General features: G+C 37.7%; 1 protein-coding gene and 1 long non-coding RNA gene across 2 annotated transcripts; both read left to right on the top strand.

Annotated features, from left to right (window-relative positions):
* Positions 1 to 234: 234 nt before the first annotated feature.
* Positions 235 to 2213, top strand: LOC140161083 (uncharacterized). Its single transcript, XM_072184470.1, has one exon. It carries the CDS (start codon positions 752 to 754, stop codon positions 1955 to 1957), a length of 1206 nt encoding a protein of 401 aa, XP_072040571.1. The 5' UTR covers positions 235 to 751; the 3' UTR covers positions 1958 to 2213.
* A 3426-nt stretch (positions 2214 to 5639) lies between these two features.
* On the top strand, positions 5640 to 7478 carry LOC140160344 (uncharacterized). Its single transcript, XR_011859964.1, has 3 exons — positions 5640 to 5995; positions 6501 to 6588; positions 7172 to 7478. It is a non-coding gene; the product is annotated as an uncharacterized lncRNA (long non-coding RNA).
* Positions 7479 to 13959: the final 6481 nt, after the last annotated feature.

Below are 13959 nucleotides of genomic sequence, written 5' to 3' on the forward strand. Positions count from 1 at the left end.
GTGGAAGGCAACTGGGAAAGAAGGGAGAGACCTAATGTGGCGTCTATGTGGTATCATCTGGAAAAAGAAGAAATGGCCGAGAGACTGGTGCAGGGCAGTATTTATTCCACTGCCAAAGAAGGGAAATTTGAAAGAGTGTGCCAATTGTTGCAAGGTTAGGGATTTCTAGTATCCATACTTAGTGATAGATTATCAATATGCTAATGAACCGGCAACACCAATAATGAGGGCTTTTCCAAGATGGCAGCCCGCATGGTTACATGTGTATCACACAGAACATTTAATAAATGTTTATAGTTACAAGATAACACGAACTTGTAAGATGATGTACAGAAGTGGTAAATGCAGTAAGCATTAAAGAAGAAAGTGAAGGGTGAGTGAGCTCAAAAAGAAGAGAATTGGAGCCGTTACAAGAGACTATAAACAGTACTTAGTGAAGTAAGCTTAAGTTAGCAATGGCAACTAACCTTACCCTCCCACCGCCTGAACCATTAGAGATATACAAAAACGCCCCTGCAAACTGGAAAAAGTTCAAACAGAAATGGACAAATTTTGCAAGAGCTACTGGGGTAAATGAAGAACAAGATGATAAACAGGTCGCTACATTATTAACAATAATTGGAGACGATGCACTTACAGAATATAATAAGTTCAACTGGACAAAAGCGGGAGATGAAAACAAAATTAAGATAGTCCTACAGAATTTGAGGACTTTTGTAAAGAAAAGACAAATGTAATTTACCAAAGATATATGTTCAACACCAGCACACAAAGTGAAGGGGAAAGTATTGAGCAATATGTCACCAAACTACGCACTCTAGCAGAACATTGTGATTATGGGGATTTGGAAGAGTCGCTAATAAGGGATCGTGTAGTGTTGGGCCTACGTACAGTGAAGCTCAGAGAAAGACTTTTAAAGAAATCAGACCTCACATTACAAACAGCAATTGAGGAAATCAATGTGTATGAAGCAACAAGAAAACAAATGAAGAAAATTGAAGAAAATAGTGCTGACAAGTCCATACATGCAATGAAGAAATTTGATACTCGCCGCAAGTCACAGACACAGTATGCCAGTACTCGCCGCAAACCGCAATCCTACGATGCTCGCCGCAAGTTCAAGTCGCAATTCCAGAAAACGGAAGAAGGTTGTACTAGATGTGGAAGACCGCAACACAAAGAAGGAAACAAATGCCCAGCCATGGGAAAAAGATGTAACAAATGTGGTGGAATGAATCATTTTTACGATCAGTGTAGAACAAAGAAGTCAACTGGAAGAGTTAAACAATTTGAAGAAGTTGAGGAGGAAACTGATGAGTATGAAGATGATTATGATGAGATATGTGCTTGTAGAAGCAAGAAAGATGAAAAACAAGTGTATGCTACAATGGAAATTGGAAGTGAAAGAAGAAGAAGAAAGTTTCAAATAGACACTGGAGCAAGTTGCAATGTTATGAGTTTCCAAGATTTGGACAATGAATCAAAAAGCATGATTGAACCAAGTAACAAAGATGAGGAACTAAAAATGTATAACCAAAGCAAAATGAGACCATTGGGACACACGAAACTAAAAGTCAGAAATCCAGCCAATGGAAAGAAATACTTGATGACAGTTACAGTCATCAAAGAGCCATACAAACCAATTATTGGCAAGAAAGCAGCCGAATACATGGGATTGGTAGAAATCAAGTATGAGAACATACAACTGGTAGAAGCAGCAAACCAGATACTCGAGGAGTACACAGATGTCTTTGATGGACTTGGACATCTGCCGGGACAGTACAAGATACAAGTTGACAAAACAGTCCCACCAGTCGCGCAACCACCGCGTCGTGTACCAGCGGCATTAAGAAAACCACTAAAAGACAAGTTGGATGAGTTGGAACAAAAAGGAATAATAAGTCCAATAAAGAAACACACTCAATGGGTGTCAAGTGTGGTTATAGTGCACAATTAGGACAAAAAGGACAAGCTTAGGATATGCCTAGATCCTAAACCACTCAATAAAGCAATCAAGCGACCACACTACCAACTGCCAACAATTGAAGATGTTGCCACACGGTTGACAGATGCCAAAGTATTTTCTGTTCTTGATGCCAAGGATGGATTTTGGCAGGTTGAACTTGATCAAGAATCAGCTGAACTGACAACATTTCATACACCATTTGGAAGGTATTATTGGAATCGACTTCCATTTGGACTTTGCTCCGCTCCCGAAGAATTCAGAGAAGAATTCATGAAGCATTAGAAGGATTGGAAGGAGTAGAGGTTATCGCTGATGATATACTAGTAATAGGAAGAGGATCTGACATGGACACAGCCATAAAAGATCATGATCAGAACCTGGCTAGATTACTAGAGAGAGCTAGAGAGAGACAATTAAAGCTGAACAAAGACAAAGTCAAACTACGATTAACGGAGGTGTCATATATTGGACATCTACTGACAAGCAACGGTTGAAACCGGACCCAAAGAAGATAGAAGCCATAGTTAATATGCCAACTCCCACAGACCTACCAGCCTTGAAGAGATTCTTGGGAATGGTAAACTATCTCTCCAAATTTCTTCCGAACTTATCGACAACCACTGAGTGTCTAAGAAAGCTGGAGGAGAAGGATGTCGTGTTTGTGTGGGAAGAACAACATGATAAAGCGATATCAAAGATTAAGTCGCTAATCACAAGCGAACCAGTGCTACGGTACTACAATGTGGCAGAACAGGTTACGCTACAGTGTGATGCGTCCCAAAGCGGACTAGGAGCAACAATCCTACAGAGTGGTCAACCAATAGCATTCGCCTCAAGAAGGAGTAGAGGTTATCGCTGATGATATACTAGTAATAGGAAGAGGATCTGACATGGACACAGCCATAAAAGATCATGATCAGAACCTGGCTAGATTACTAGAGAGAGCTAGAGAGAGACAATTAAAGCTGAACAAAGACAAAGTCAAACTACGATTAACGGAGGTGTCATATATTGGACATCTACTGACAAGCAACGGGTTGAAACCGGACCCAAAGAAGATAGAAGCCATAGTTAATATGCCAACTCCCACAGACCTACCAGCCTTGAAGAGATTCTTGGGAATGGTAAACTATCTCTCAAATTTCTTCCGAACTTATCGACAACCACTGAGTGTCTAAGAAAGCTGGAGGAGAAGGATGTCGTGTTTGTGTGGGAAGAACAACATGATAAAGCGATATCAAAGATTAAGTCGCTAATCACAAGCGAACCAGTGCTACGGTACTACAATGTGGCAGAACAGGTTACGCTACAGTGTGATGCGTCCCAAAGCGGACTAGGAGCAACAATCCTACAGAGTGGTCAACCAATAGCATTCGCCTCAAGAGCGCTGACAGAAACAGAACAAAGATATGCGCAAATTGAAAAGGAAATGCTTGCTATAGTATATGGCTGTGAGCGATTTGACCAGTATTTGTATGGACAAACAGTTAAAGTTGAGTCAGACCACAAGCCTTTGGAAACAATAATGAAAAAGCCGTTATACAAAGCACCAAACAGGCTACAAGGCATGATGATGCGACTCCAGAAGTATAACCTACAAGTTACATACAAACCAGGACGTCACATGTATATCGCAGACACGTTAAGTCGTGCGTATCTGAACACTGATACAGAAGACAGTAACTATGGTGAGGTTAGACAGTTCGAAGAAATGAACATACTGAAATACCTACCAATTTCAGAAGAAAGACTGAAAGAAATCAAAAAGAAGACAAGAGAAGACAAGACACTTCAAAAGTTGCAAAATGTCATCAAGACTGGATGGCCAGAGAAGAACACAGTACCCAATGAGATCAAACCATACTACAACTTCAGAGAAGAAATGGTAGTAGTGGATGACATCATATTCAAAGGAAATAGAGTAGTCATACCTCATGGTCTAATACCAGATATGAAAAACAGAATACATGCCAGCCACTTAGGACAAGAAACATGCCTAAGAAAAGCAAGAGAAGCTGTGTATTGGGTGAATATGAACAAAGATATGATAGACTACATATCAAAATGCAGTGTGTGCTCAGCAAAACCAACAGCACAGAGCAAAGAAGAGCTTCAGAGTCATGAAGTACCAGATAGACCTTGGTCGAAAGTGGGCACAGACTTATTTGAAATAGATAGCAGAAAGTATGTCATAATTGTAGACTACTATTCCAACTATTGGGAGGTTGATTACCTTTCTGAAGCAACTGCAGACATCGTAATTGGCAAGATGAAATCTCAGTTTGCAAGACACGGCATACCAGATATAGTCATTAGTGACAACGGACCACCATACTCTTCATCGAAATTTGAAGAATTTGCCAAGAAATGGGAATTCAAACACATAACGTCTTCCCCAGCCTACCCTCAGTCAAATGGTAAGGCTGAATCAGCGGTTAAGACAGCAAAGCACCTGCTGATGAAAGCTAAAGCATCCAAGAGTGATCCGTATTTGGCTATGCTAGCCTATCGTAACAGTCCAACACAAGGATCTGAAACAAGCCCAGTACAGAAGTTGATGAGTCGCCGAACAAAGACTCTCTTGCCGACAGCATCAAAGTTGCTTAAACCAAAAGTGACAAAAGCTGTAAACAAAGAAATACAGAACAACCAGCAAAGACAACAAAAGTACTATAATCAAGGAGCAAAGAATTTGAAACCCTTGAATGTTGGTGATAGAGTTAGAGTTCAACCAATTGGACACAACAAAAAGTGGAAACCAGCAACAGTAAAGAAGAAATTGAACTTTAAATCCTATGAAGTACAGACAGATCAAGGACAACTTTTGCGTCGTAACAGAAGACATCTGAAGAAAACACAAGAAAGTCAACAAGACGACGACGATCCAGATTTAGACAGCAGCAGCAGTTTCAAGCCTGACACAGAAAATAACACCGCTCCGCAAATACCAGCAGCTGCAAGACAAGATCAAGATCTGAATTCACCACAACAGAAGAAATTCTCCAGATTTGGCAGAGAAATCAAGACAAGAAAGCCACTGGATTTGTGAATGTGAATCTGTGCATCATAGGGACTTACAGACTCAGTTATTAGAAAGTGTATAAATACATGTATTTTGAGACTGCAATTTAACATGAATTTTTTTATGTTGCATAATAGAAAATATGCTTATAAAAATATATTTTTTCAAAGTGAATTTGGTTTGGTAGTGTTTTCATGAGGATCCAAAATTCAAGACAAAATTTTGATCAGCAAAAGTCAGAGTATGACACTGTTGTTTTTTTCAAAAGTTTGTTTGCTATTCAGCTTCAGAAAAAAAAAAAAATGAAGCAATCAGAAAAAATGTTTTGAATTGTGCCAGACAAGCAAAGTTATGCCATGTGCATGTAGTTGTCACACATGCAGTGTACAAAGTTAAGTTGCAGTCCAAGTGTTGAAATTGTTGTTGTTATGTTATTTTTTCTTGAAGAGTCAGAATAATACTCTTCTATCTAGGTGTAGAGCAATCGGATGCACATTGCTCAATCTTCAGAACACAGGATGTGGTTGTCCACCCACATCTCTACATAGCACACATGAAAATGTATTGTAACAGACATACATTGTAAGAACTTCATAATTTTGTTTTGAATACCAAAATTTTGCGCTAATTAAATGCTGTTGAGGCCTACACAGAAAAAACAATATGTAAAAAAAAAATATGTATTCTCTTGTTTGGTAAAAATAACATAATATTAGGTAAAAAAAGTGAACATAACTTCTGTGTAAATTTTAAACTACACGTTTGTTATGTAATCTTCACATTTTGCAAACGTTCAGCGTTTTTTACACATTGTTATGTTCAAAATTACAATTTTTGAAGTAAAAATAAAAATACCGAAAAGTTATGTAAACTCGGTTCATGTGCTTTGCATAGTTACTGTGTAGTTTTTCGTGGCAACCCAGCGCAAAACGAAACGATGGCGGATGACACGGTGGAAGACATTCTCGAGCGATGGAGGCTGTCCCAATATATTGAGAAGTTTGAAGGTGAGTAGGCCTATAGCAGCATTTTTGTTTGTATCTTGCGTTTTGTCATGTTCATTTTAAATGCAGAGCGATATTTCAATTTTTGGTGCCGGGTGTATGCGTTGCCGTTGTATGTCTGCACACGCACCCCATGTACACATGTAAGCTTATCGATGCATCACACACGACACACGAACTATACGAAGTTGATCGAGTCCACAGTTCATATGATTCCACATAATTATACATAAATCACATGACGCCATGGGAAGATCAGTGCTCTTGGGGGCCTCATATGGAGGACATTTATTTTTTGTAAACAAAGACGTCACATCATATCATCAGTGGCTGAGAGAGCAAGGAGGGGGAGGAGGAGGGGTACGATGAGCAGATGCATAGTCGGGGGGGGGGGGGGGGCTGCCAATCCATTTTTTTGATAAAAACTCTAAAATTCTCTTATTTTAACAAATTTGTATTTCCGTTATTTGGAACTGATCAGACTAACTTTGATGTCATTATTTTGCAGATGAGGAAATAGACATGGTGCTACCATTAATCAGTTGTTTCCAAAACTTGGGCCACGATGTAAATTCATGAAGCATCATCAGTCAGAGGTAAGTTGGGAAGTTTTGCAATTCCATGATCAATGTTTGAAATTATGGGAAAAATATAATTATTTGGTTTCGTTAAACAATCAGTTTAAATTATTTAAAGGGACATTCAGAGATATCTGTCAATCCAAAAATTCCTTTATTTCCCAGACTAGTTATTTTTATTGTACTCTTAAAGCTGAGATGCAAAAGCTGGACCACAATGGCTGAAATCGAGTTATTGGCATTACGTTATAGTGCCGATTAAAATACACATTATATTAACTTATATACAGGAACTATATGGACTGTTTAAATTATTTTAATTAGAAAGGCTACGAACTTGTTTGTAAAAAATTCCTTTAAAACGTGGTTTATGTGAGGCTCGTAAAATATTGTTTTCCTATCTGGTTGATACTGCATGCATTTGACAAAAATCACCATCCTAACTGGCAGTTCCTTGAAGCTATGATCTGTAGTGTGAGACACCCAATTTCCACTGCTCCAATATTGAATCACTATGCTAATAAATTATGACAATGGTTATAAATATTGCTTCCACAAAAACAATAATTTGTTTTTCTTTTCTTTTTTTTTCATTTTACAGGAAATCACGGATTTGGAGCATTGTGTTGCCAACACCCAAGGTGGATCTCAACCGTACGTTCTTGTTCTCGGTGGTTCCATAGCAAACCCCCAGCAGGTTTTCACAATTGTGGAAAAGACAATTTTGCCTCAAAATTCACTCTTAATGGCTGTTGACATCTGCTTGAAACTAGAGTATGTCTTTGACATACATTACCAGCCTAAATGCTCTGGTGCCTGACAATTCTTGGAGAATGTTGTCTGTGAGTTCAAAGGAGTAGTGAGAAGCAATTTGCTTCATGACTTCCGTATGCCATGCATAGCACTATCTGACCTTTGATTCACTGTGCACCAACATTGAACAACTGATAAAATTAGCCTAAGACAGTCATTATCTAATACTAAATCAAAACACACATGAACATTATTTTTTTTAATGAACGCTCTGGTGCCTGGCAATTCCTGGAGAGATGCTGTCTACGAGTAGTGAGAAGTGAAATAAAACCTTGAATGAGTTTTTGTTTACACATTGGTTCTGGCAAGTGTGTTTATGTTGTGTCAATGTTCTTCTTTTTTAAGCCTCATTTACAAAGAATTTAATTAAAATTATTTTACATAATTTCTTTGTAAATAATTTTACATAATAGTTATGGTGTTCTATTTTTACATCAAATTATGTAAATAATTTACTTAAAAGCTATGTAAATTGAATACTTATTCATTATGTAAAATTTACATAAATAATTGGTACAATTTTACATAACAAGGGTTATGTAAACTTTTACATAATAGTTATGGTGTTCTATTTTTACATCGGAATTGTGTAAATAATTTACACAAAAGCTATGTAAATTGAATACTTATTAATTATGTAAAATTTTACATAAATAATTGGTATAATTTTACATAACAAGTGTTATGTAAACTTTTACCTAATAGTTATGGTGTTCTATTTTTACATCGATATTGTGTAATATTTTACACAGGTTGTGTAAACTGTTTTCTCAGTGTATTGGCTACATTTTGCGCGCTACAAAAGGTAACCCATGAAAGTTCATAATATTGTCTGAAATCAACAAAGCAATTACATGCAACCAAAATGGTGTGTGAAGAAAGAAGATGGAATCAAGCAGTTAGTCACACCATGTAGATCACAAACAAGCTGTGACAAGGGCAGAATAATCCCTTAGCTGTTTGTGCAGATTAAGGAAAGTCTACTCCTTAGTCTGAGAGTTGTAGTTTAAGTTTAAACTCTAATCAGTTAAGAGTTAATGTGTTGTGAGTTACCAAAGTTGAAAGTTTCCAAATTCCAAATTAATCTTAAAGATTTTGAATCTGAAAAGGATACTTAATTTTGGAAATTGTTTTCAGTAAAATTTCAAAGATCATATAGCTATATAGCATATCTTGTAAAGAACATTCAGAGACACTAAAGACAGAGACTATATAGGAACTCTTTGTTATTTCAATGATGAATCGTTTATTAATCATTTCAAACAAAGTTATAAAAAGGAAAGGATGTTGCAAGGTTAGGGATTTCTAGTATCCATACTTAGTGATAGATTATCAATATGCTAATGAACCGGCAACACCAATAATGAGGGCTTTTCCAAGATGGCAGCCCGCATGGTTACATGTGTATCACACAGAACATTTAATAAATGTTTATAGTTACAAGATAACACGAACTTGTAAGACCAATCACCGGACCATCAGCCTGATTTGTCATGCAAGTAAAGTGCTTCTGAAGATCATCATCAAGAGAATGAAGAACAAAATGGAGCAGGAAATATCTGATGAGCAGGCAGGATTTCGTGAAGGAAGGGGTACTAGGGACCAAATTGTCAATATCAGGAATGTGATTGAGAAATGCAGAGAGCATAGACTTCCTCTTTACATGTGCTTCATAGATTACAGTAAAGATTTTGACTGTGTTAGCCACCCTCAGATGTGGGAAACTATGAAAAAGATGGGTTTTCCAAGTCATCTTGTGGATCTGATCAGCTGCTTATATGAAGACCAAGAATCGGCAGTCAGAACAAGTAGTGGAGACACAGATTGGTTCAAGATTGGAAGAGGCTTACGACAGGGCTGTGTGCTATCACCAAACCTATTTAACATCTACTCTGAAGACATAATGAGAACAGCTTTTGAGGGATTTGAAGGTGGAGTGAAGTTTGGCGGTACAAGAATTACTAACCTGAGGTACGCCGATGATACCACTCTTATTTGTAGCAGCAGAGTAGAGCTGATTGATCTTTTGAAGCGCATCAAAGAGGCCAGTGAAGAAAAACACCTTCTCCTGAACACAAAGAAGACAAAAATAATGGTTGTTGACAGAGAGAGAAAAAGTGATTAGTTTGTGATAGATGGAAAACAGATTGAGGAGGTGAAGCAATTTGAATATCTGGGTTCAATGATTAACAACAGTGGTGACAGCACAACTGAAATTAAGAGAAGACTGGCTATTGCAAGGACAACTGTGCAGGGCATGTCAAGCATATGGAAAAGCAGAGGCCTATCCATTGACCTCAAGGTACGCCTACTTCGTGCAACTGTGTTTTCCATTGCCACTTATGGATGCGAGTCTTGGGCTATGACCAAGAATGATAGGTGCTTTTGAGATGTGGTGTTACAGGAGGCTTCTACGAGTGACATGGAAAGACAGGAGAACAAATTCCTGGATCCTTGACAAGATTGGTACAAGTCTAACCATCAGAAGCGGCATAATAGAGAGAAAGCTGAAGTACTTTGGCCATATTGTCAGGAAACATGGAGGTGTAGAAAAACAGATTTTGCAAGGGGCCATGGAAGGCAAACGAGGAAGAGGACGTCCACCAACATCTTGGACTAATGACGTGAAGCTGGTTTCTAACCAGGGAATGCAAGGTGCAACACACTTGGCATCGGATCGAGTGAGATGGCGTACTCTTGTGAAGACCACAGCAGCGCTACACAGCGCCACCTGACACAGAGAGAGAGAGGAGAGGGTCGCACTTTTGTGTTTTAGGAAGGATATGTAAACGACAGATAACACCAAAAATATGAAGAAATTATTTCCAAACCGTGTTAAGTCAACAATCATTATGTTGCTCATTTTGAAGAATGCTGGTTAACAAAAAGCAGGTCATTGTCTCATTTCGTGAACAAAGGTACACATATACCATTCAACAACTCTTCCTATACTTTTGTACAGGAGCCAAGCGTTGTTAATCCATGATGAATCCACACTTTTGCAGTAAGCGTATACGCGAACGCCAGCGCATATCCGCGTTACGCGTGAACGCGTAAAATTCGTCATGTCTGGAATCTGTGTGCGTATCACGCTTACAAGTTGATTTCAGTATTTTGGAAGTATCGGATAGGCGGCTAGGCCTAAAGATTGCCGTTTTGTTCAGTTTTATTGCTGATATCAACACTCAACAGAAATCACCGATCTTTTTGTAAGGCTGACTGTCAATGATTAACTGACATTCCTCATGAAATAATCATGTGAATTATACGATCGTTAGCTTGTTTTCGTTGTTGAAAGGGATTCAATCATGTTTCACCGTTGTTCATCACCGATTAACAACTCGCGTCCGGCGCGTCTGCTTGGTTTACTTCGCTCGCGAAGTAAACCAAGCAGACGACGCGGACGCATCGTTATTAATCGGTGATGAACAACGGTGAAACATTATTGAATCCCTAAGTATCCAGGCTGCACGGTTGAAGTGTCTGTTAATAATGTGTTTGCGATAAAAAAAAAAATACTGACAAATTTCACGGCTATGCTCTTGTCCACTTCAATTGAGCAGAAAGATGTTACAGGCGACGTGACCATAGATAATGATAGGTCCAATAAAAACACTTTAGGGAAGCTGATGGCGTCGGATTCAAAACTGAATCATCGTGATGGTATTTTTATTAGCATCTTACTGCTCTTTGCTACACTAATGCATCTATTGTTGATTAAGTTTGCATTTTTCTCTCTAATTGCGTCTGACTGTCTGTCGATATATAATGATGAATGTTTGTACTTTCTATGTTATTTTAGTCGTCGCTGTCTCTAATTGAATTTAGGTATTTGTTGCACGTGTTTCTGTAAAAGTTTGAATGTACGTTTGTGCGGAAACACACTGATATTCTGATTGAACAGTCCTCAGATAAACACTAATTAGATAATTCAATGACGGACTTAATATAGCCAGTCTGAAATAAGATGCTTGAATATTACTGCATTATACAATCAAATGCGGTAGAAAAATATGTGATGCGATCAAGCAAAATCAGTCGGAACTCGGAAATATTGATTTTGAGATATAGCCATACAAAGGAAGTATTTCCTTTTGTTTTCCCTTGTTTTGGAAACTCTTTGATTGCTCATATCTTTGGAATTGGCCGTTCAATTTAAATGGGGATTTCTGCAAAATCCAGCTTTGTAAATGTTTTTTACTTTCCTATAAGAAACTGAAAATTTATTATTGCCGAGTTCCGACTGATTTTGCTTGATCGCATCACATATGCATTTTAGGGACTGATGGTGTATTTCTCGTATTATTTTAAAGTCTTGTTTTATTTGTTAGCAAACTTCCAACTGCATGGTACACATCACCATTCACAAGACTAGTGAAACACTCAACCTGGAGGGCGCAATGCTATTTCAAGGGCCTTTCCAGAACTGAAAAGCCTATAGGTTCGAATAACTTTCATCTGGTATTGGTAATTTTAAGACGCATTGTTGAAATTGTTTTATCAGAATAATGTATCTTATGCACAGTTCCATCTACTGTATATTTTCCACTTAAATTGAAAAATGACAAAACCCAAAAAACTGATAGTCAGATATCTTTATATTATGACTTTAAATGACAAAGGATGATTAACCGAATAATGGAGAACAAATGAAGTAAACATGAAACATACATACCGTAGATCCTAGCATTAAGGTTATTAATTATTTTAAACTGTTGTGATTTGGTAGTTCGCAGCATCTGACGAATGGTAGTGAGCTTTGGCAAAAACTGCATTGCTCAATTCATAGCGAGCGTGTAGAAGAATTAAAATATCACAGATATACTTTTATATGTGCTGCGGTTCTTAAGTTACGTTGTAAAGAGGGCTGAAACAACAAAACTTTTGTAAAATGTACATAACTCATTAACAACAATAAATTAAGCAAGTTTGCAAAGTACATGATTTGTAGAATGAACTTTTGCAAAACATCAAGGTGTTAATTTTCAATAATATATTGATCTAGATAATGAAAATCGATTTTTAGGTTGCTTCGACCAACAATACCTCGTCTACAAAATTCGATCCTATGATGATCATTTGGAAAGTGCATGCATAAGTTTAAATCATAGGAACAATCTGTCATTTCCTGCCACAGAACATTATTAAATTCATCAGAATTTCTGTTTGTGACAAACACAAAATATGACTATTGTGCAAACTAATTACATTAAATGGTAAAGAAATCTAAATTAAGACAAAATCTGACTTTTAATTTAGATAATAATTAATTATCACGCAATGTGGACGACCGAATTCGGAAACAATGTTTAACATACGAACACGAACAGTCGACGCAGTTATATAGAACAAGTGTATTTGTAATGTTGTCTGGTATCATAAGCTTTCGTTATCACAATCTAAACTGGTACTGGTCTATGCAACGCTCTGCAGGGTCTATTGTTCTATTGTTTCCGATTAGAGCGCTGACATATTGGAAAATGTTGCCAATCAATATTCATGAGAGTGTACATGCAACGTCCAGTTTGCGAAATTGGGTGAGTTGTGTTTGGTAGGTGTGAAATACATCTGACTGGGCGTTTTAATTACGTAACGAATAAAGGCATTGACATCATCGAATGGCTGCCCAGTGCTGTTATGTGTTTAGTTATTATATAGGCCTAATTAATTGTTATTAATTGTTATTAAATGTATTCATCATTCCATTCTTTTCCATTCTCTCTGTACTTATCCTTTCCTAGGCCTACACTTTATCACTCCCTCGCTCTCATTGTCCCCTCTCACCCTCCCTCTCTTATTCCCATCATTTTCCTTATATTTCTATTTATCTACTTGTCTTTATTATATCTTTTTATTTCTCCCTTCCTCCAGCCCTCTCTCATTCTCCATATCCCCTCCTCCCTCTTCCCCTCTTCCTCCCTCCTCTCCTCCCAAGACTTCTCACAGAGGTGAATCTGCCCCTCCCCAACCCCCTCCCCTCTTTGGGTACGCCACTATTTCTATACCAATCTCCTTCTTAAAATAAAATAAAATGGAAATTTCTTAAAAACAACCTTTATAGGCCTATACTTATACTTACATGTATACGTATAGCTATACCATTATAGTGTAATATAGATATATGGACTGGACATGGCAGCCTTCATACATTCTAATGTGAAATCGATCAGCGAGAGCATTCAATTTATTTAAATGAAACGCCTAACGTCAGGTGGGTGGTAAAGATGATTGCATCGACAGCTAAAGCCTCCTTATATACTTCATACCCACACAAGCACACATTTGGGATACGTGAGTACAACGGTACCACTTTACACATGACTGCCCTTACACATGACTGTAGTGTGGTCACTTATTGATACTCGCCTGTTGTGTAGAGCGTTAATATGATGCCGGATCAGTGACCAATTTAATGGCGGAACCCCTTTATTCGAAACAATGGTACCACGTTTATGAATAGCCTGTCGCAACTTCTAATCGGCATCAAACGAACAAAAGATTATATAATCTATTGCGACTCTATTTCTATTTAAACCTCTTTGGGTCTATGTATGTTCATTGATCATTGTATTTGTA

The sequence above is a fragment of the Amphiura filiformis genome, chromosome 9, assembly GCF_039555335.1.
Source record: "Amphiura filiformis chromosome 9, Afil_fr2py, whole genome shotgun sequence".
Lineage (NCBI taxonomy): Eukaryota > Metazoa > Echinodermata > Ophiuroidea > Amphilepidida > Amphiuridae > Amphiura > Amphiura filiformis.

What these genes read in the sequence shown, in the direction of transcription:
- LOC140161083 (XM_072184470.1), top strand. Translation starts at nt 752, where the DNA reads ATGTTCAACACCAGCACACAAAGTGAAGGGGAAAGTATTGAGCAATAT.